Below are 20,899 nucleotides of genomic sequence, written 5' to 3'. Positions count from 1 at the left end.
ATATTTGAAGGGGAGAATACCGTACAGGTTTCATATTTAAAGGGAAAAAGTAGTACCATACGATTTTTCATATTTGAAGGCTGGTCTATGGTTTTAGTATAGTTTTTAAGACAATTTCATATTTGTAGTACGATTTTTAAGACAATGTACGGTTTTCATATTTGAAGTACGGTTTTTAAGACAATGTACGGTTTTCATATTTGAAGGGTTGGTGTACGGTCTTACTGTAGTACGGCTTTTTTTTTGCAGTGTACGATTTTTTAAGAGTTGCATATTGTAACATTGGGACCACCGTACGGATTTTAATAGCCTGAGAAGGTTAACGTACAGAATTTGGAGCCAAATTTTATTAGTTTCCATCATATGGATTTTGAAGACTTGGTGGGATATTGCAATACGGCTTTTCCAAAAGATTGAAATAGTGAAGATGCCTTCAGAATTGTTTCATCAAAACCCGTGTGCGTGGAAGCTCCAGGAAGGAGGCATCCATATGCAATCAACAGACAGTGTCAAGTTTGAAGCCGTACGGATTTCATCACAGAAGGGTCAAGTTACCATATGCACCTCTGTAGGGCACTGTACGGCTTGTTAAATCATCACCCATACAGAAGATTTCCAGCATTTCAAGCGTACGGATTCCTTGTGAAGAGCAGGGTACGAATTTCATTGTACGGATTATTGAATGCAAGGTTCTGAAGGTTGAAGTACGGAATTCAATAGTAAGCAAGGCGATTTTTGCAGTATATCACTTCTAGTCGGATCCGGCATACTATGGTCCTTGTACGGCTGATTAGTGAAGGGCATTGAAAATACCACCGTACGGATTTGGGGAGGGAAACTGTTGTACAAAATTGTGATCTTTTGGTGGTACGGCTTTGTTATTTGATTTTCCTTCTAACTTTTTCAGAGTACAGATTTTTATTCCAAAGGTTGCAATTCACCGTACGTGTTTGGAAGAATTCTCCACCGTACGGATTTGGAAGACCGTTAGGAAAAGACAAAGATATAACTGATGGAGTCTGCAGGTAAACGACAGTGGAAAAAGCAATTAGCACAGTCTAAAGTTGTGGAAGGCAGGAGCATGGCAGGTGCAGGTAACCTGAATGAAGGCTCGAGCAGCAATAAGGAGAAGCGTAAGACTACAGCACCTGCAGCAGCTGAAGTCACGCCACAGACTATACAATTTTAAGGGTTGAATGGAACGGATTGCCGAAAATGGTGGCAAGAAACCCCTAATGATCATCCAATTAAAGCAAGCATCAAAGGAGCACAGGTTGAATGGGCCATTCAGATACCTGTTTTTTACATTCGAGATTATGAAGGGTATCTGCATACCATGATTGAGACATATGGCAGACCTTCTCGGACGAGCACATTTCAGTATCTGGGAAGGAACTTAGTGGTATCATTCAAGGCAGCCGATTTCACACGTGTTTTTGGCATTCCAGGGCAACAGGGCAAAAAGGTTCAGCCAAAGAAAATTCCAAAGGATGGGAAGCTATTTTTAATCGGATTAGTATGTGGAGATTTGACAAAAGCAAAGCAGGCGGCATTAGCTGAGACATCGAAGGGAAGGGGTTTAAAAGAAAACCGACATTCAGGAGGGGCCATGGCGGTGTCTGATGGACATGGTCAAGAGCAGGCTCACGGGATACTCTAGGGCATTGGATATCACATTTCTGCAGGTATCCATGATGAACGGAATAATGATTGGGAAAGTGTACGATTAGGCGTCTGTGCTGGCTGAATGGATGCATGAGTTTATGACTCTCCAGCACAAGACCTTCTATATGCCCCATTACGCGATTGGTCTCTTCCTTGATGCAGCAGCACGGATGATTCCAATAGATGAATTAGAGGCAAAGCTTGCACCACTGGCTCCGGGAGAACCTCCTATCATGCGGTGGAAGCACTTGGACACAACCACTAGGCAGAAGGGTTCAGCAGGCAAAAAGAGGCCCCGGATGGACATGGCAGGTGATACTGACAGCGGCCGACAGGAGACATCTTTTGAGCAAGACAGTGTGGAGGAAGAAGAAGGGGAAGGTGAGGATGATGAGGAGGTTCAGATTGTCACAGCTACCCCCTTGCTATTTCCGCGTGCTACAGTTCCTGTGACTTCCGAGTTGGTGCCACGAGGTCTACACATGGCTCACATTCCTGGGTTTGGACAGACTCGGCAATCGATATAGATGACTGGAAGATCCCACCAGGCAGTCACACTAACCGCACCATGGCAACAGGGGGTACGGCCTTCTCCTGTCCAGTCGGGAGTTGGATTTGCGGTAGGCTTTGCCCACCTGACAGCACCTGTCACCCAAGAGACTTCTTCAGCCCCTGCTGAAGCACTTCCGGTAGCAGCACCCGTGGTGCCTGCCATAAGTCAGCCAAAAGCAGTTGTTACTGTAGCACAGTCAGCAGAAGCTCAAGAACTTCCGGTAGAGAATGTACCGAACGAAGGAATGCAAGAGTGTACGAACCCAGCGCAGTCCAAACAACCAGAGGTCATGGATAGAGCTAGTGTTTTTCTGATGCAACAATTCCAACTCGTTCCTGACAGGCGTGGCCCGTCCATTCAATCCCCCAGCTATTCCGGAGTAGCACCTGTACCAGAGCCTCAGTCTCAGGAGGAGGGAATGCCACATGACGTGATTGCACTGTAATGTCCCCTTTTTAGCATTCATAGCATGATGTTGTCGTTAGCCTATTTCCCCACGGTCCCGTAGGCTAACCAGGACATTAAAGGGGCTTAGAGGCCATTTGGCCTAGATAGTTTCAGTTGCAGGTCTTTCTGAGGGGTTTTGAGGCAACTTTGGGGATACTTACTATTTATAGTAAGTCATCTTGGATATAGTCGAACATCCAGTGGCAGCGGTATGTCGATGGTAATTGTTTAAAATCGGCCAGAAGACTTGTTTATCATTGATATGATTTGTTATGCATTGATAAAGCTATTTTATAAAGTTAAATTTAAATATCTAACTTTATTAATGCATAGACTATAGTTTGTGGGAAATATTTAAATTAAAAGAGTCCCTTTTATTTTATAACACATTGGAGACATAAGTTACATAAAGGGAGTGATGTTTTATGTAATAACCCCGATTGGTTGTTACTTCTTCCGACACCAAAAATCTTAATATTTTAGTGGTTTGACATTTCGTCAAACACTAAGTAAGCTTTGGTACCTTGAATTTACTTTGCAATTTATTCCACTATTTTGATGAAATTTGAATTTGCTTACAAATGCTAGCTATGAAATACTGATAAATATAGAAATGAAACCTGATTAAAGCCTGTAGCAGCTATGATATCACAGATAGCACAGATGTCTTCCTCAGAGTAGATTGCAGCCTTTGTGTATAACTATCTGACCTCCCAACTCAAATGCTAGGCTTCAAAATTATATGGGCAGGCCCTCCAGATTGTCATGTCCCCAATTTTCGGAGGCAGTCTGATTAATTAATTTGATTAACTGGGTTGTCCAAAATAATGAATATTTTATGAGGATGACTAATTAATCATTTTAATTAAATAAATAAGTGATATTAAGTTAATTACTTATAAAGTTATCAAATAAATAAATATTAAAAGGTAACTTTATATTTAATTAATTTAATAAAGTGACTTGGATCATAAAAATATTTAATAAAGTCACTTAAGAGATAAAATCAAAAATGTTCTAGAAGTCTCTGGAGAAGGTGGAGAGAAAAGAATAAATAGGCACCCCGGGGCTCCATTCTAAGGAGGCAGTTGTTTATCTCTCTTTTGATTTCAGATTGTGATTCAATCACAGGTGCATTGTAGAGCCTAGGATTTCTGCAATTGTCACAGTTGGCCATTGAGAACGATAACTCTCAATTGGTACGCAATTTTGAGGATGTGAAATATCATCTGAATTATTGCAAATTGGAGGTGACATTCAGTCATTTCATCAGGGCAGAATCGGTGGCTTAACGCCAAATTCTTGGAAGGATTATTCTGAGAATTCAGTTTTGAAGATATAAGTCATTCACAAGGTTTTACAGGATCAGTTGTAAAAGCGACTTCTTCAGCAAAGTTGCAGTATGAACAAATAACCTTCTAGCAGCATTTCTGTATATGGTTAAGGCCGAAGTCTGGACCGAGTGCAATTTTAGAGATCATGTTGAAGTCGAGCTGGAGGAGGAACCGATTAGAATTGATTTAGGAAGCTATTTGCACATAGCGAATTTTGGGCAGGCCGGATTGCAGTACATCAGCATCAATCACATATTTGGAGATTTTAAAAACGCGGGATTGAAGGTTTTGTGGGAGGCGAGTTCCAAAATCGTCACATCTGTATATACCTCCGGAACGAGGCTGTAGGAGCTATCGAGATTGGTGATTTATGAGCCGGCAAAATGGATTTACTCTTTCCGCAACCGGCGGACATAATTTCATCAGGAGTCGGACGCTATGCTTGGTCGAGCTGGCAGGACCCTTCTTGATTTGACTGAAGATCCATTCGCAGCAGACGTCCAAGAACTATGACCTACAGATCTGAAGGTGCTAACTATGGGAGCCATTAGCAAGGAGTTGCGATATGTTTCAAGCACAACAGAAGCCGAGTCGAGATCATAAAAATAACCTTTGGTTAGTGTCAACTCTGCTCAGAAGATACGAGTTCTGCAGAGGCATTTCTCAAAGTGGGAGTTATAGTAAGCACATGGCCGAATCAGAGTTGAGGCGCATCTCACGTGACTAGGGAGGTCGGGTGGCCAACATCACTGCCAACAAATGAGAAAGAATCTCCAGTAGTTGGTATTACGACCAAGAATTGATAGGCTTGTGGATGATGCATTTGAGAAACAAATACCAGTTATTAATGGAGTGACAAATGCGATCTTTTTCAGATCAGACGGAGTTCGATTGACATCTAGATTCAGACAAAATTCAGGGTTATTTCACAGATCAAAACAAACCTCATGAATTACATCCCAAATGATGAATGCAGCCCCAGCATAAGAGATCTCGGATCACAGATTTCTTATTATCAAACACAACCCTATACAGGACAGGTATTGAAATTGAAGGTGCAGAATTGCAGGCCAAATTTTGCATCAAATACATGCAACCAGGCATCCGTAAAGTCAGCCAACTATGAAGACACAATAACAGCGATTAAAATCACACCAAACTGGAAATGCTGACCTCCTGTTTATAATATGACAGTCTGAACTGACTCTTCATCCGCAGTCAGGCTCGACACTTCATCCAGCTGTCTCAAGTATGAGACGGAATAACTCCCCCGTGCCTTGTTTGTTAATTTCGGATCGGAATGCCAAGTTACTGGATCATGAGTGCTAGCAATGGATTCGGATTCGGTTTTCTTCATCAATCAACAATGCTCAAATTGTCTTCAAAGGAATCCCATGACTGGTGCGTGAGTTCGAACTATCATTCGTTCTACCGATAACAAGTCCAGACTTCGTCCTTTTTGCTATTGCCGTAGATTCAGAATTATACACTGGACATTATTTACTCTAGATTTTGATGCGGCTGCCAAACTATTGAAATCGCGATGTAATTGGGATTTGTTTAGACGGTGCCCTCACTGCCCAGATGCTCCTGCAGCTGGGCCCAACTGTGGATCTTTTATGATGTTATCGCTGTAAGACTGTCTGACATTTTGCCAAGGTTCGGATGCGGACTTCTGAATAATGTATATGCAATGCGCTGCTCGCGTAATAGAACCTGCCTGAAGTTATGTGTCCCTTCCTGCGATCTGCACTTAGTTAGCTACGGAAGAGCAATTTCTGAACAGAGTCGGGAACGGGATCTGGATTAGCTGTCGGCCCATACAAATGCACCCCGACCTCAATATAGTTATGCAGCAATTTAACCCTAGCTCTGGCCCTAAAATTTCCCAAGTCCTGTGATATTCACTAATCTTAAAACAATGACGAAAATGCATAAGGAGAAAGGAAAACGCCTGGCTCGGAAGATACAGCAAACACGTAATGTCAGCCGAAAATCCTGAGCAATCGAAACTATCTTCAAATCAGAGTAATTCACTCGTTCCCTGATGCAGCGAATGTTTCTGATTCAATTATTGCTCATAATTGCTTCACCATAAATAATATTTGCAACAAATCCTCAATTCTGCCCCTGAACTGATGATCTGAATCAAATTCTTCGAGGAATAATGATGCAAGAACCACAATTTGGCCTTAAGACGCAAATAAGCGCCCTGATGAAATGACTGAATGTCACCTCCAATCTGCAATAATTCAGATGATATTTCACACCCTCAAAATTGCGTACCGATTGAGAGTTATCGTTCTCAATGGCCAGTTGTGACAATTGCAAAAACCCTAGGTTCCACAATGCACCTGTGATGGAATCACAATCTGAAAACAAAGAGAGATAAACAACTGCCTAATTCGAATGGAGCCCCGGAGTGCCTATTTATTCTTTTCTCTCCACCTTCTCCAGAGACTTCTAGAACATTTTTTATTTTATCTCTTACGTGATTTTATTAAATATTTTATAATCCAAGTCACTTTATTAAATTAATTAAATATAAAGTTATCTTTTAATATTTATTTATTTGATAACTTTATAAGTAATTAACTTAATATCACTTATTTATTTAATTAAAATGATTAATTAGTCGTCCTTATAAAATATTCATTATTTTGGACAACTAGTCAATCAAATTAATTAATCAAACTGCCTCCGAAAATTGGGGACATGACATTTTATCCCGCATTGAGAAAGCGAAGGATTGAGCTCTTGTGAGAACACTATAAAAGAAAGGGAAGAGCTTCTTTTTAGTATGGTTGGAAATATCAAAAAAATTGGAGAATTTTCTGGAGGTTATGTCTCAATAGTTTGAAAGACGAAATCCCTTCAAGCTGAAAATCTTGATGCCATCGAAAGATATGGTCTTGAGATTCAACAGGGTAGCAATCCGAAAAAGCAGAAACGAAAAACCAGTCCGGAAAAGCGGAACCAAAAAAGCAGGCAAAAAAAGCGGAATCGAAAAAGCAAGCGAAAAAAGCAGAGCTGAAAAAGCAGGCAGAAAAAGCGGAATCGAAAAAGCAAGTGGAAAAAGCGGAACCGAAAAAGCAGGCCAAAAAGGCAGTTCGGAAAAGTAAAGCAGAAGGGGCAGCATTGAAGGAAAATTATTACAGCCATGTACAACCAGGTTCCGTTGTTAGTATTGTTTTTTAGGGTATTATAAGTTTCAGCTGTAAGTGTGCATTATACCAGCATTGTCATTTTGGTAATCCATGTAAATGCCAAAGTCTTGGCCATATTTCATGAGCATTGTATTAGAAATTTGATTGCAATCAAAAAGATAATAGTTGCTGGTGTCATTTAAGCAATTCAATCTCATTATTTATCAGCTAGATAGTTTGCATACCAACTGTTTGCAAAAATGCCAGTTGGTTGTAGGTGTTCTTTTCTCATGCTTAGATCATAATATATGCACTAAATATTGTCAAAATTAGGAGCACACTCATGTTAGGTCATTGTGTAGTTCATTGTAATCTTCTATCACTAGATTCTCATTGATGCAAATTGGAAAAAAGTCATTTAAAGCAAGCTGAAATACTATATCAGTCATATGTCTCTTGCATGTGAATTGTTTGACAAAATTCTTTGAGCCTTCAATCAGCATCTTTGAGAGCAGATTTGAGGAGGGTTATTACAATGGTATCAGAGCTTGCTTGCAAAGTATTTGACGAAATGTCAAACAACTGAAGTATAAAGATTTTTGGTGTTTGAAGAAGTTATAACTTATTGGGGTTATTACAGTGGTATCAGAGCTTGCTTGCAAAGTGTTTGACGAAATGTCAAACAACTGAAGTATGAACCTATTGGGGTTATTACAGTGGTATCAGAGCTTGCTTGCAAAGTGTTTGACGAAATGTCAAACAACTGAAGTATAAAGATTTTTGGTGTTTGAAGAAGTTATAACCTATTGGGGTTATTATAATGGTATCAGAGCTTGCTTGCAAAGTGTTTGACGAAATGTCAAACAACTAAAGTATAAAGATTTCTGGTGTTTGAAGAAATTATAACCTATTGGGGTTATTACAGTGGTATCAGAGCAGTTTCCTGCCATCTTGTGGAGGTCTTATTGGGAATTTGGATTAGCCAGATAGAGAAAAATGTTTGACAAAATGGATGCCGGTCAAAATCGGGGAAAGGAAAGATTCTTACAATTATTAGACACCTTAGCACAGGGACAGCGACCAGCAGAGCAAAGAGCACAAGAACAGAGTCAGAGATTTGAGCTTATGATGCAGGTGATGGCTCGTCAAATGGGGTTGAATGCTAAAGTGGTTGGAGGAAATAATCAGAATGGTAATAATCAAGATGGGGCACATAATGGAGGCGAACAAGTTGAGAACAATTTCGTTCATGCACCCCAGCAAACTAGGACAATGAGTTCGAGCCCCATGGTTCCAACATTTCCTCCTAGAGCTCCAGAGCAGCCCATACCAGAGCCCCAGATCTCTGATATACAGCACCAGCTGAGGAGAGATTGGGAAGCTGGAGGTCCAAATTTTATTGCTGCAATCACCTTTATGGAGTATATAGATGTGCGGATGAAGCATATGCCATGTGGACATGACAGGAACCAGAGCTATGAGCTACGAAAGAAAGTAGGGAAACTTCAGTTACCATATTATGATGGCTCGGGGAAGTCTACAGCAAGAGCTTGGGTTCAAAAGCTTGACACATACTTGCAATTGAACTTTATGCCTGAGGAAGAAGCTATTAAGTATGCAACAATTCACCAGGATGGGTCAGGACACAAGTGGTGGCATCATGGTATGGTCACTATAAGTCATGCACACATTACCTCGTATGTGGAGTTTACGGAGAGACTAATTCAACGCTTTGATAGGCCTAAGAATCATACTTTCCCTATGACAGGCGGAAACTTGTATGAGGAGTTTAACAGACATGCAGATTCGATACAGGGAGACTTCAGCACATCTTCAGGTAATGGTTTATTTGCATCATCTTCATAGGCAGAAGGGGTTTCAGATGTTGTACAGGTTGAGCCAGTTGCATCAGAAGGTGATATCATAGGCATACCGAATTGCATGATTGACACAGATAGTGATTCCAGTACAGTTGGGCTGGATGAAGTTACAGCAGTTGAGGATACTGTCATGTTTGAGGATAGTACAGTTGATCAGAAAGTGAGCATTCAGGACTTTGCAGAAAATGAGTATCAAGCACAGTTGGATGCTTCTTCACATGAGATAGAGGCTAGTAGCTCTTCACTTGGTTTGGCAAGCCGGCCGAAGACAAGGGACAAGGATATTGTCACCGCTTTATCTCATCATGACAGGATACATGGATTGATTGAGAATCACATTTGGATGATTCAACTGCAGGAGAGACAAAAAGGAGTCACAACAGTTTCTTCTTGTGACGACTTACAACAGATCAAGGAAGATGCAGTGAAGAAGGAGGAGAAGGAGGTTGACCGGCTTTTTCATGAGCTGGAGGATACTCAAAATTCCTTGGTGTGTACTCGGTTAGCTCTCCAGGATTCTGAGAGACACGTGGACGAGCTTTGTCTTGAGGTGAGTTCAGTTCGGAAGTTAGCGCGTATAGCAGGGACTCAGTTTTCTTTTACAGTCGGGTCACATGATGATGATATGAGTATGTCTAGCATTCACACTCCGGATTCAAAGATTGTAGACAGGTGCGTGAAGTCAGTTGGTATTGTTCACATTACTCAGGTGAGAAGTTTACTTGAATTGCCAGCTGGTTTCCGTTCATGGATTAGATGTTGGGATCCTTATCTTAGTACTTGGGATCGTTTTGACCAGAGATATCTATCATTCCTTGGTAGTAGTATCTATTGCATCATCATGGACTTGATTAGTAGTTTGCAAGGTGTAGTTCTCATCCATGCCAGCAACTTGTTTGAAGCTGGAATTAGTTTTTACACACCTGTGTTGGGCATTGTTCATATATCCAGTCGACCATTCTTGTTGGAATGGGTTGATGATCTCTTAGATATGATAGAGTTTATAGAAGAGTCTCAAGATCTGAGTATTACAGATGATAGCTATTCCGAGGTTACTCCTTTGGACAGTGTACCAAGGATAGAGTATAGGAGTTCGACCAGTCGGCACAATCATGTGTCTAGTCAGCTGAGAGTTGGCGAGTGAGACATTTCTATCACTTGCGAGCATTTCGATGCTGCTTGTCAGTTGTTAGCAGTTTATGGATGGGGTTCTCCTATTAGTGATGAGCTGGGAGGCAATTATCTTTCTTTGACAGAGATCCACTCTTTATGGGAGGCTATCCGGATTCTGAGACAAAATTATATGCAGTTGGTAGCCGACAGAGATTATCTTATGGAGTGGGGGAGTACAACATACGATGCATTATTGGCCAAGGAAGATGAGATGAGTGAGCTTACTCAGCAGCTCGAGGTGACTTCTGAGATTCTTGAGAGTACACAGTTGGCTTTCGAGGAGTCACAGTTTCATTTGGCTAAGGTGACCATGGAGTTAGAGCGACTTCAGTCTTTACCAGATTCTGTACAATCACAGACCGTGGTGTCTAGTGATCCGTAGATGTCCATGGTTGAGGTTGATAGAGGTAGTGGAGATGAGGATATATCTGTCCATGACACTACTATTGGCATATTTGGTCCATTTCCACTAGAGGCAGGTTCAACTAAGTTGGGCGTTGTAGCTGAGCATTGTGATATGTTTGACTTGGAGGGCACAGAGACTAGTGATGTTGTTGTTGATTCTGCACTCTTGGCTATATCATCCTCTGACTTACCTGATTATCAGTCACAGTTGGTCATATCACGTCTGCAGGATGAGTCTTTGACTGAGATTGGTTCTTTTTACCGGCATTATACTAAAGGATATGTTCATCGGTTTGCTTTTGATCGATGTGTTGACGAGTTGATGGCAGGCAGGTTTGGACTGGGCTCTCATTTTTGCTATCTACCGTGTAATGACTATTCACCATCAGCAGTGCATGGGTGTTATGGTTATCAGACAGTGGTCGGTAATCTGCAAAGTTGTGTTGACTGCAGCAGATGTACAGTGTGTGGATTCGCTGTATTTGATGCAGTTTCATGTGGGAGTGGTCACTATTGTAGTACAGTTGGAGTGTGCATTCCACATAACACGGTAGGTTGTGTGGATGGTGTTTATTATGTTGACAGTTTGGGTGATCTACTCTACTTGGGGTCTAATATTTTGAGAGTTTGTGCCTTGTGGGTTCCTGACTGTGGCAATAGTGGATTTGGAGTTCAGTTGCACCGTGATTCATTTACGGATTCCTCTTGGTTAATTTTCATAGGTTGTTGCAAGAGCCTATGTTGACTGACAGCAATATAGTTCATGACTACGTTTGGGATCCAGGTGGATTGATTGGGTTGTTATTCGGCCATTGCTTGGGGACAAGCAATTTTGGGAAGGGTGGACTGTAATGTCCCCTTTTTAGCATTCATAGCATGATGTTGTCGTTAGCCTATTTCCCCACGGTCCTGTAGGCTAACCAGGACATTAAAGGGGCTTAGAGGCCATTTCGTCTAGATAGTTTCAGTTGCAGGTCTTTCTGAGGGGTTTTGAGGCAACTTTGGGCATACTTACTATTTATAGTAAGTCATCTTGGATATGGTCGGACATCCAGTGGCAGCGGTATGTCGATGATAATTGTTTAAAATTAGCAAGAAAACTTGTTGATCATTGATAAGATTTGTTATGCATTGATAAAGCTATTTTATAAAGTTAAATTTCAATATTTAACTTTATTAATGCATAGACTATAGTTTGTGGGAAATATTTAAATTAAAAGAGTCCTTTTTATTTTATAACACATTGGAGACATAAGTTACATAAAGGGAGTGATGTTTTATCCCACATTGAGAAAACGAAGGATTGAGCTCTTGTGAGAACACTATAAAAGAAAGGGAAGAGCTTATTTTTAGTATGGTTGGAAATATCAAAGAAATTGGAGAATTTTCTGGAGGTTATGTCTCAATAGTTTGAAGGATGAAATCCCTTCAAGCTGAAAATCTTGACGCCATTGAAAGATATGGTCTTGAGATTCAACAGGGTAGCAATCTGAAAATGCAGAAACGAAAAAGCACTCTGAAAAAGCAAAACCGAAAAAGCAAGCTGAAAAAGCGGGTACGAAAAAGCAGTCCGAAAAAGCGGAGCCGAAAAAAGCAGTCCAGAAAAAGCGGAATCGAAAAAGCAGCCCGAAAAAAGCGGAACCGAAAAAAGCAAGTCGAAAAGTAATCCAAAAAAAGCAGTTCGAAAAAGCAAATCGGAAAAGCAAAGCAGAAGGGGCAGCATTGAAGAAAATTATTACAACCATCTACAACTAGGTTCCTTTATTAGTATTGTTTTTAGGGTGTTATAGGTTTCAGCTGTAAGTGTGCATTATACCAGCATTATCATTTTGTAATCCATATAAATGCCAAAAGTCTTGGCCACATTTCATGAGCATTGTATTAAAAATTTCATTGCAAATTAAGAAGATAATAGTTGCTGGTGTCATTTAAGCAATTCAATATCATTATTTATCAGCTAGTTAGTTTGCACACCAACTGTTTGTAAAAATGTCAGTTGGCTGTAGGTGTTCATTTCTCATGCTTAGAGCATATATATGCACTGAATATTCTCAAAATTAGTAGCACACACATGTTAGGTCATTGTGTAGTCTATTGTAGTCTTCTATCACTAGATTCTGATTGATGCAAATTGTAAAAAAGTCATTTGAAGCTAGCTGAAATACTATATCAGTCATACGTCCCTTGCATGTGAATTGTTTGATGAAATTCCTTGAGCTTTCATCAGCATTTTTTGAGGGCAGATTTGAGGAGGGTTATTACAGTGGTATCAGAGCTTGCTTGCAAAGTGTTTGACGAAATGTCAAACAACTGAAGTATAAAGATTTTTGGTGTTTGAAGAAATTATAACCTATTGGGGTTATTACATGCGCCGACAGCAGAGGAGGTGGCACCGGATGTGGGCATGGCTCCCGTTGATGAGGAGGACAATAGTGATGCAGAATGGTCATTGGAGGACTTCGCCAAGGAGGATTACGGGTCGGATGAGGGCAGATGCAGGGACTACCTCAGGACTATGAAGTCTACATTGAAGAAGGGGCATGATGTGGCGATTCAGGCTCTCACTCGACGCAGGGAGTGGCATTTGATCCGAGCGTATATTCATTGGATTTGTCCTAAGCAATTTCAAACTTGTTCTGTGGATAGAGGTTGTCCGGCAATTGAGACACTAGAGATGTTGGCAGATTGGGCCACTGAGCCAGAGTTGGGACCGAGTGACACTCCGATGATGAAGCTGGCACATGAGATCGTGGGACTGTACAAAGAGGTTTACTATGCTCGGCAACGCGCGGAGGCAGCTAGGGCAGCAGACAATAAAGCAGCTCAGAGATCTCTAGCGGTTGAAAAAGAGGCAAGAGAAAAGTTAGGCACTGATTTGGCCGAGAAACAGGTAGAATTGGCAGCAGAGCGGCCAACACTATTGAAGGATATGGCAGCAGTGGTACAGGAGAAGGACACGGCTATCCGGGATAAAGATGTGGCAGAGCATGAGTTGCAGTTGGCCAAGAGACAGGCTATGGATGTTGCACTTCTACTGAAGTAGGCCGTAGAGGTTAATTCACAGATTCAGACAGATCTGCGCATCCGGACTGACCAGGTGTATGAGTTACGTCGTCAACAGCACTCTTCTGGGACACCTCCTTCTTCTCTCTAGTAATTTTTTTATTCTTTGTGGGTTGTCTCCTAATTTTGCTAATCGTCAGGAGACGACTTTTCTTTTTGGGGGGGGATGATGTCGTCGGTAGAAATTGTATATCAGCCGACAGGACCCTTCGGAAACGTTTTTGTATCAGCCGACGGGTAAATAGTTTGTAGCAGACATGATGTATCTGGCTGACGGACTCCTTCGGAAAAGTTCTTCGGAAAGTATTTATAACCCCTTCGGGAAGCATTGTATTCATCTTATCATGGAAGCATAATGTACGGTTTGGCATATGTGAATAATAATAAGAAGAGTGTTGCTGTTCGTGTTTGTGTTCATTGTCTGTGTGCAATTCTTAATTAACCTATGCGGTAAACAAATATGGTATACAATTTCTTCATGTAAACTTAATTGTCTTTTTCTAACACTTAGTTACAATCGATGAGGCTGCACTATAGAAGAACGACAAATAATAGCGACTTTGGGACTATCTCTACAAATCAGCCACAAAGTCATTGAACTTTTTTGTTTTGTTGAAATTACCATTCTGTTGTAGACTCTTGCCTATTGAAGTCATCACATATTATCACTGGGTAAGGCAACTGATTAATTTTCACTTACCCCTTTATAAAGAGTATGTTTTCTCTTCAATACATGCTTCTTTATTTTGAATCATAAATTTCTTTACATCCTTTCTTCAGATAATATTAGCATTCTGCCATATTTAGGAGGCTGTTATGAGATTACAGCTAGTAAGTGGAAAAATAAGATCTTGAATTATGTCAGGATGTGCATTCTTGCTTCCTATGTGCATTCTTGCTTCCTAGTTTAGATGTCCATTCTGTCATATTTAGGAGATTGTTATAAGATTACAGATAGTAAGTGGGAAAATAAGATCTTGAATTATGTCATGATGCACATTTTTGCTTCCTAGTTTAGATGTCCATTCTGCATATGTTATTGGGTTGTGATCTGAAATTTTTAAAGGTTTACAAGAATACATATGCCCTCTTTGCACATCTCATCTTTTTCTGTTATTTTCATGCTTTAGAAGAGGATAATTACCTGTGTGTATGCATCTACTGCCATAAGATAATCCTTATTCTTGAATGCATATTCCCCTCTAGATTTTGCCTCCAAAGCCGCCTTCTTATTCTCTGCTGAAACCTGAAAAACCATACCTCAATAAGAACAATTATATTAATATGGCAATTATTATAGATTACATTTCACATTAATTGTCTATTATACTACTACAAGTAGTAGCTAATATCTAAGCTTCTTCTCAGGAAAAGACAGTTGGAAGTTGTCATTAGTGTCATAGGTGAAGTTGAAATTGTCATTGACGTCGAACAAATTTTTTGATAGAAATATTGTCAATGATGTCAAAGGTATGCATATATTGGCAATAATCACAATTGATGTCAAAGTTTATGAAGCAAATTAATAATGCCCAAAGGCAACTAATTTTAGTACAAAGACTAATCCAAATCAGTTTTTGATCACATTCAAGGAAGCTTTATTAATTTCATATTGGCATGGCACTTAGTTTATGCAAGTCGGCTGACCACCTTTTGTTTTGGGTATAATCACCAAAATTACTATAAATATAAGTCCAATTAATAGAGCATATGCCAACTTTAAAGGTAGCAACCATGTTACGCCAACAATTAAAATAACAAATTAAAAGAAAAGGCAGCAATTAATTAACAAAGGATGTCTTCCTTGAATTTCTACATAAATGGAACACCTTTCTTCATAAGGCAATGCAACGGTATAAATAGAAGATGGATGAGAAATAAAACAAGTTAAACTTTGTTATGAAGTTTATTCAAATTTAAGAAGATATAAAATCAAATTGATTCTAAGATAAATAAAAGCATTTTGTAAAGGGTAATCAACATAAAGGAATTGTTAACAAAAGGTGATGACTTTTTGAAAGGTCACCTCTTTTCAAAGCTATGTTGTAGGAGTACTCATACACATACCCCCAAGACGTGCACTGGGTACTAGTACACATACCCAAGTATGAGGTACTCAATGGAGAGCATCATAGCTAAGGACCATGATTAAGTTTTCTTTTTTCTGTTTGAGTTTATTGTTTGTATATCAGCTTGTTTTTTATCAAGCTAAATTCAATACGTAATCAGTTTGAAACTTTTCTATAATACTAATTAAGAGTAAACCTTATCACTATTGAAGCCAGAAGTTTTATCTTTGCAATATGTCATTGTTATATGATTTATGCTCTTCTTGTTCATGTTTAAAGATTGTCTTCTTTGTTATGCATCTAAACATTTAGCATATATTATTATTCCAAACATATTGCAACTCTGAAACTGAAAACTATACATTAAATCTGCAAACTTTGTCATTGTTCTTGTTTTGAAAACTCATTGTCATCACTCCTATTTTCAGATTTTCTATAAAATATTACAATATTAAAAAAAATTGGCATACCCAAGTACCCTCCATTTTGAAAAACAGTTGTAACTGTACTTGTACCCTAAATACCCCAGTACCCATGTCCCCGTGCAACCTTGATTCAAAGATATACCTCTCTCCATGAAGAGGAATAAGGATATGTAGATATAAATGGTGATGGTGAAATGGAGAGAAGTGTGGGTGTAGAGTAATAGGATATAACATATATACAGCAGCAAGTTTTTGTGTGTGTATATATATCTATATATAAAAGGTCTCAATAAGTATTTGAAGATAAATATGTTCAAAAGAAGTTATTAGTATTTAGAAGTTTGATATCAAAAAAACATACCTATTCAAAGGGTTGTATCTTTCCTAAGAGTTGCATCTTTTATTAAAACAATTGAGATATAAGATGTGTATGACTTGTGAAGAAGTATAGTGTATGAAGATTAAAAGAATGCATCTAAGTTGTTAGATCATTTCTGGGTTTCGTTCTGCATCTAAGTTGTCAATCTTGGATTTGATATAGATTCAAGTCTGGACTCAAAGTTCCCGATTCAGCAAAAAGTTATTTTTTGGTCAGGTTCCAATACCGTGGGTACATATATAGATATTCCCTGTGTGTGTACGTATGTATACACACACACAAATCTATTTGTGTGTATCTATATGTACATGTATATGCATGCAGGTATGTATGTACATATGTATGTTCATAAATTCATACATGTAACATTCATTTATCATTGGTTCAAAACTTCAAAATATGATAATAAGTTAGAACCGTAATACTCATAAATCCATAATTGCCAATAAAATTATAAATAAAATACCTCATATATTATATTCATACTTTGCAGAAGTCTCAAAAATGTCTTTACACAATGAAAATTTAAATTACAAGCCATATTTCATATTTAATATCCAAACTCATCTTCATTGTCACTATAGGAATCAAGGTCAACATTTGGTTTCACTTCAACCTTGTTTAAACCATCAGCCATGATGCTACTCACTATGTCAATGCCATGTGGAACAACTACCTCTTGTTCATCCACAGAGACTTGTACAAGTTGTGCAACTGTGGTATCTCTATCAGTACACTCAGATATTAGATTCCAATTCCTTTTCACACACTCACATTAGTCTGCTTACATGTGTCAAAACAAAATACATGCTCTATGGTCGAAATTTCACTTTCAGATGTTTCTTAGAATTAGAAACAAATGAAAATGGCATGCGGGGCCCATTTTTTGGCACCCACGGCCCTTAGTTCCACCAAATTATACCGGAATCTGGCCAAATTTCTCAAAGCAGGACCCACAGGGAATCCAACCACCCCTAAGGAATCCTGCCAGAATCTCGGCAGAATGAACACCAGAGCAGTACTAGAATCAGAATCGATGCCTATACACAGGGGTCTGATGTCATACGATTATATAATATGTAAGCTAAAAGACTTGTATAAAGAGGAGAACTGATATGAGAGAAGTACATACATCTATGGCAGAATTGTAAGAAAAGCGTATGCAGATACAAAGGGATATATGCAGCTATAAGAGGAATATGTGTAGAGATAAATGATATGTACACATATATAGAAAAATGAAGTGAAACGTCTATTTGACTAAGAATAGTCAAGAACACATTGAAGTGTTATGACCATTGAAGAATTATTAAGAATGAAATAAGAGATGTGAGAGGAGAAAAAACATATATCAGTCAAACATAATCAAACTTATTCATGAAGAGGTTTTATTAGCATGCGGAATGAAGGGTTATGTTTATCAAAGTGAAAGGAGATGTCTCTAAATGAAATTCTCTCTTGCAAAGATAGAAAAGAGAGAATTGTGTAAGCGATAGAAAGTGTCGGTTGAGCAAGTGTTACAAATACACCAGCAGATCCAAAGCATATGAAGAGCAGAACTTAAGGAGTATATCTACAGATTTTATGAAGGAATCGTCAGGAGTGTTAAAAGTCAATTAGAAGGCAGACATTATAGCATATTTATGGGTGGTATTGTAGCAGATTCCCCAGCAGACTTCTAGCAAAATTGTGAAAAAGTTTATGTAAGAGGTTGGTACCTACGAATTGAGAGAATTCGTGTCTCTGATGGGCCAGTGCCTACAAAGCTGTAAGTGGATTTCATATATAATCAATTTGATGTCTGAAACTCTAAATGACTTGATTGTATTACCAATATACAGCCTATACATAGAGTTTACAAGGACGGTGTTCTTAAAAAAGATTAATACATAAAAGAAATTAAAAGCTTTAACAAACAAGCAGAGCTGGAAAACAACAGATTAAAAGAAATAATGATGTCCTAAATGACCATTAAACTAGGATTACATAACAAGCTAAAACATCAAGAAACTAACATACTCTAATAACCTCCCTTACTAGTCAATCTATCAACTAGACCAAGTTGCCCCCTAAACTTTGCAACCATTTTTGGAGTGAGAGACTTTGTAAATATATCTAAAGTCTGGTACTCAGTGGGAACATAATGCAACATCACTGATCCATCCTTTACAAGCTTGGGGACGAAATAATACTGAAGCTCAACATGCTTTGTGCACTCATGGAAGACTAGATTTTTAGCTAACTTCAAAACTCCTTGATCATAATAAAACAAGAAGGTAGAACCTGCTAGACAAATGTGCATGTCTACAAACAGCCTTTGAAGTCAAACTGCATCACAAGCTACCTTAACAGTACCCCGATATTCAACTTTGATGGAGGAAAGAGGTATTGGTTGTTGCTTCTTAATAGCCCATGTGACTGCACTTGCGCCCAAAATGAAAATATACCAGAAGTAGACATATTGTCATCACACAACCTGCCCAAGCTAATTCAGTAAAGCCAACAAGCTTAGGTTCTATGCTTCTATTTCACAGAATGCAAAAATCAGGAGTGCCCTTCACATTTTTCGCTGCAACACAATGTTTCAGCTTTTGAGATTGTCATGAAGTGAGAGATTTAGATTACAGCATAGTTGATGTCAGGTCTAGTGGCAGTGAGATAGATCAGGCTGCTTACTAGTTGCTCGAACGTTGATCCATCAACCATTGGGGAATCCCATTTGGCTGAATGTTTCAACCATTTCTCCACAGGTGTAGATGCAGCTTCAGCTTTGCAATCATGCATCTGAAACTTATCCAACAGAATTTTGGCATTCTCTGACCGAGAAATAAGGATGTTGATACATGTCTATCAAACCTCTACACCAAAACAATAATGGAAAATTTATAAATGGGTTTACGGTTTAGGGTAATATCAAAAATCTGGCACAAAATTTGTTCGACATACCCAGCTAAATGTGTTGCACTACATATAATTATCAGATCATCAACATAAATAATATGACTAAGAATCTCACAACTAGCATGCTTGACAGTAAGATTAGAATCAAGAGGACTTGGATGAAACACTTGATCAATCAAATACTTATGCACGAGGAGCCTATTTGAGACCATAAAGGGCTTCACCCAATTTGCAATCTGATGTTCTCATGAACAACTTGGAAACCTAGAGGTTGTGTCATGTAGACATCTTCTATGAATCACCACTAAGGGAAGCAATCTTGACATCCACCTAATGAGCTCTCCATCCAAATTGAGATAAAAGGGCGAGCATAGGAGGAATGGTGCTCATTTTAGTTGTGGGATAGAATGTCTCCTCATAGTCAATCCCCTCAATTTGTGAAAATCTTTTAGCTACTAAACTAGCCTAGTACTTATCAAGAGTTCCATTATGCTTATATTTGACTTTATACAACCATTTGCAAATAATGGGCTTCTTCCTTGCTGAAAGATCTGACAAACCCACGTGTTGTTTTTCAAAAGACTTCAATGTTCAATTGCAATAGCTTATTCCCATTCTAGTAAACCTTTAGCCTCAGAATATGTCTGAAGCTAATAGATACTGTGAATGTTTGCCATAAGTGAAAAGTTGATTGTAGTATGCCGCTTGCTCTTGTTCTAAGTTGATCTACCCTCAATAAGTTCATCATCAAGAAGATCACTAATGGTCTTGGCCCACCAATTAAGCTGAAGAGTAGAACCATCCACTAATGATATGCAGCAAGATATATTAATAAAAAGAACGATATGAATGCAATATGATGGTAAACAAACAACACATTCAACTGGTAGAATTTTAGTTTATTGATTGTACCAAAGTCTCACATTAATATCCGTACCCAACATTAACCACTCCTTTAACTTGTTCCAGACTCCATACAAATAGACTCAACATGATCCCTTAAGGATCCAGCGATCACCAACTGATGACACGATTGATACCCCTTTGGAACAATGTTTATTACATTAACTAACAAAACTCTTATTTAACTATACCTGGCATAATTGTTGCCTACCCAAAAAGAAAAAAATCACCTTCCACATGACAAGTATACATCAAGTAATATCAAGGAAAACTAATGACAAGAGTGTAGATAATCACTTATACTAAACAGACTCAAAGTTTTAGTGAAGTTCAAAAATAAAAAAGGGTTTTGAAGGCAATGCCTCTAGTGAGGTCAAGAAGTAACACCCCCAACGAGATTGAGGGGCAACGCCCTCACGGGGTCCATGGAAAGCACCCTATGTGCACTCCCTTTAATGTTGTTTGCTCTCCATTTTGGAAGGACATTTTCAAGGGTGTGAATGAATCTCCAAGAGGGCATTGTGGCCTCGGATTTGAGAAACTATGCACCACCTTG

General features: G+C 38.9%; 1 protein-coding gene across 2 annotated transcripts in view; it reads right to left on the bottom strand.

Annotated features, from left to right (window-relative positions):
* The window catches only part of LOC149576642 (E3 ubiquitin-protein ligase KEG-like), a 291,838-nt gene that overhangs the window by 86,299 nt on the left and 184,640 nt on the right, over nucleotides 1–20,899 (bottom strand). For both annotated transcript variants that reach the window (XM_089818713.1, XM_089818719.1), the window contains exon 8: nucleotides 14,811–14,912. In XM_089818713.1, coding sequence (XP_089674839.1) covers nucleotides 14,811–14,912 — 102 coding nt within the window. The remainder of the gene's footprint in view (nucleotides 1–14,810; nucleotides 14,913–20,899) is intronic.

Source organism: Cupressus sempervirens, chromosome 1, assembly GCF_028749045.1.
Source record: "Cupressus sempervirens isolate cs-2001-9-10 chromosome 1, ASM2874904v1, whole genome shotgun sequence".
NCBI classification, from domain to species: Eukaryota; Viridiplantae; Streptophyta; class Pinopsida; order Cupressales; family Cupressaceae; genus Cupressus; species Cupressus sempervirens.
Note: the sequence above shows the minus strand (reverse complement) of the source record. Positions and strands in the feature narration are given on the sequence as shown.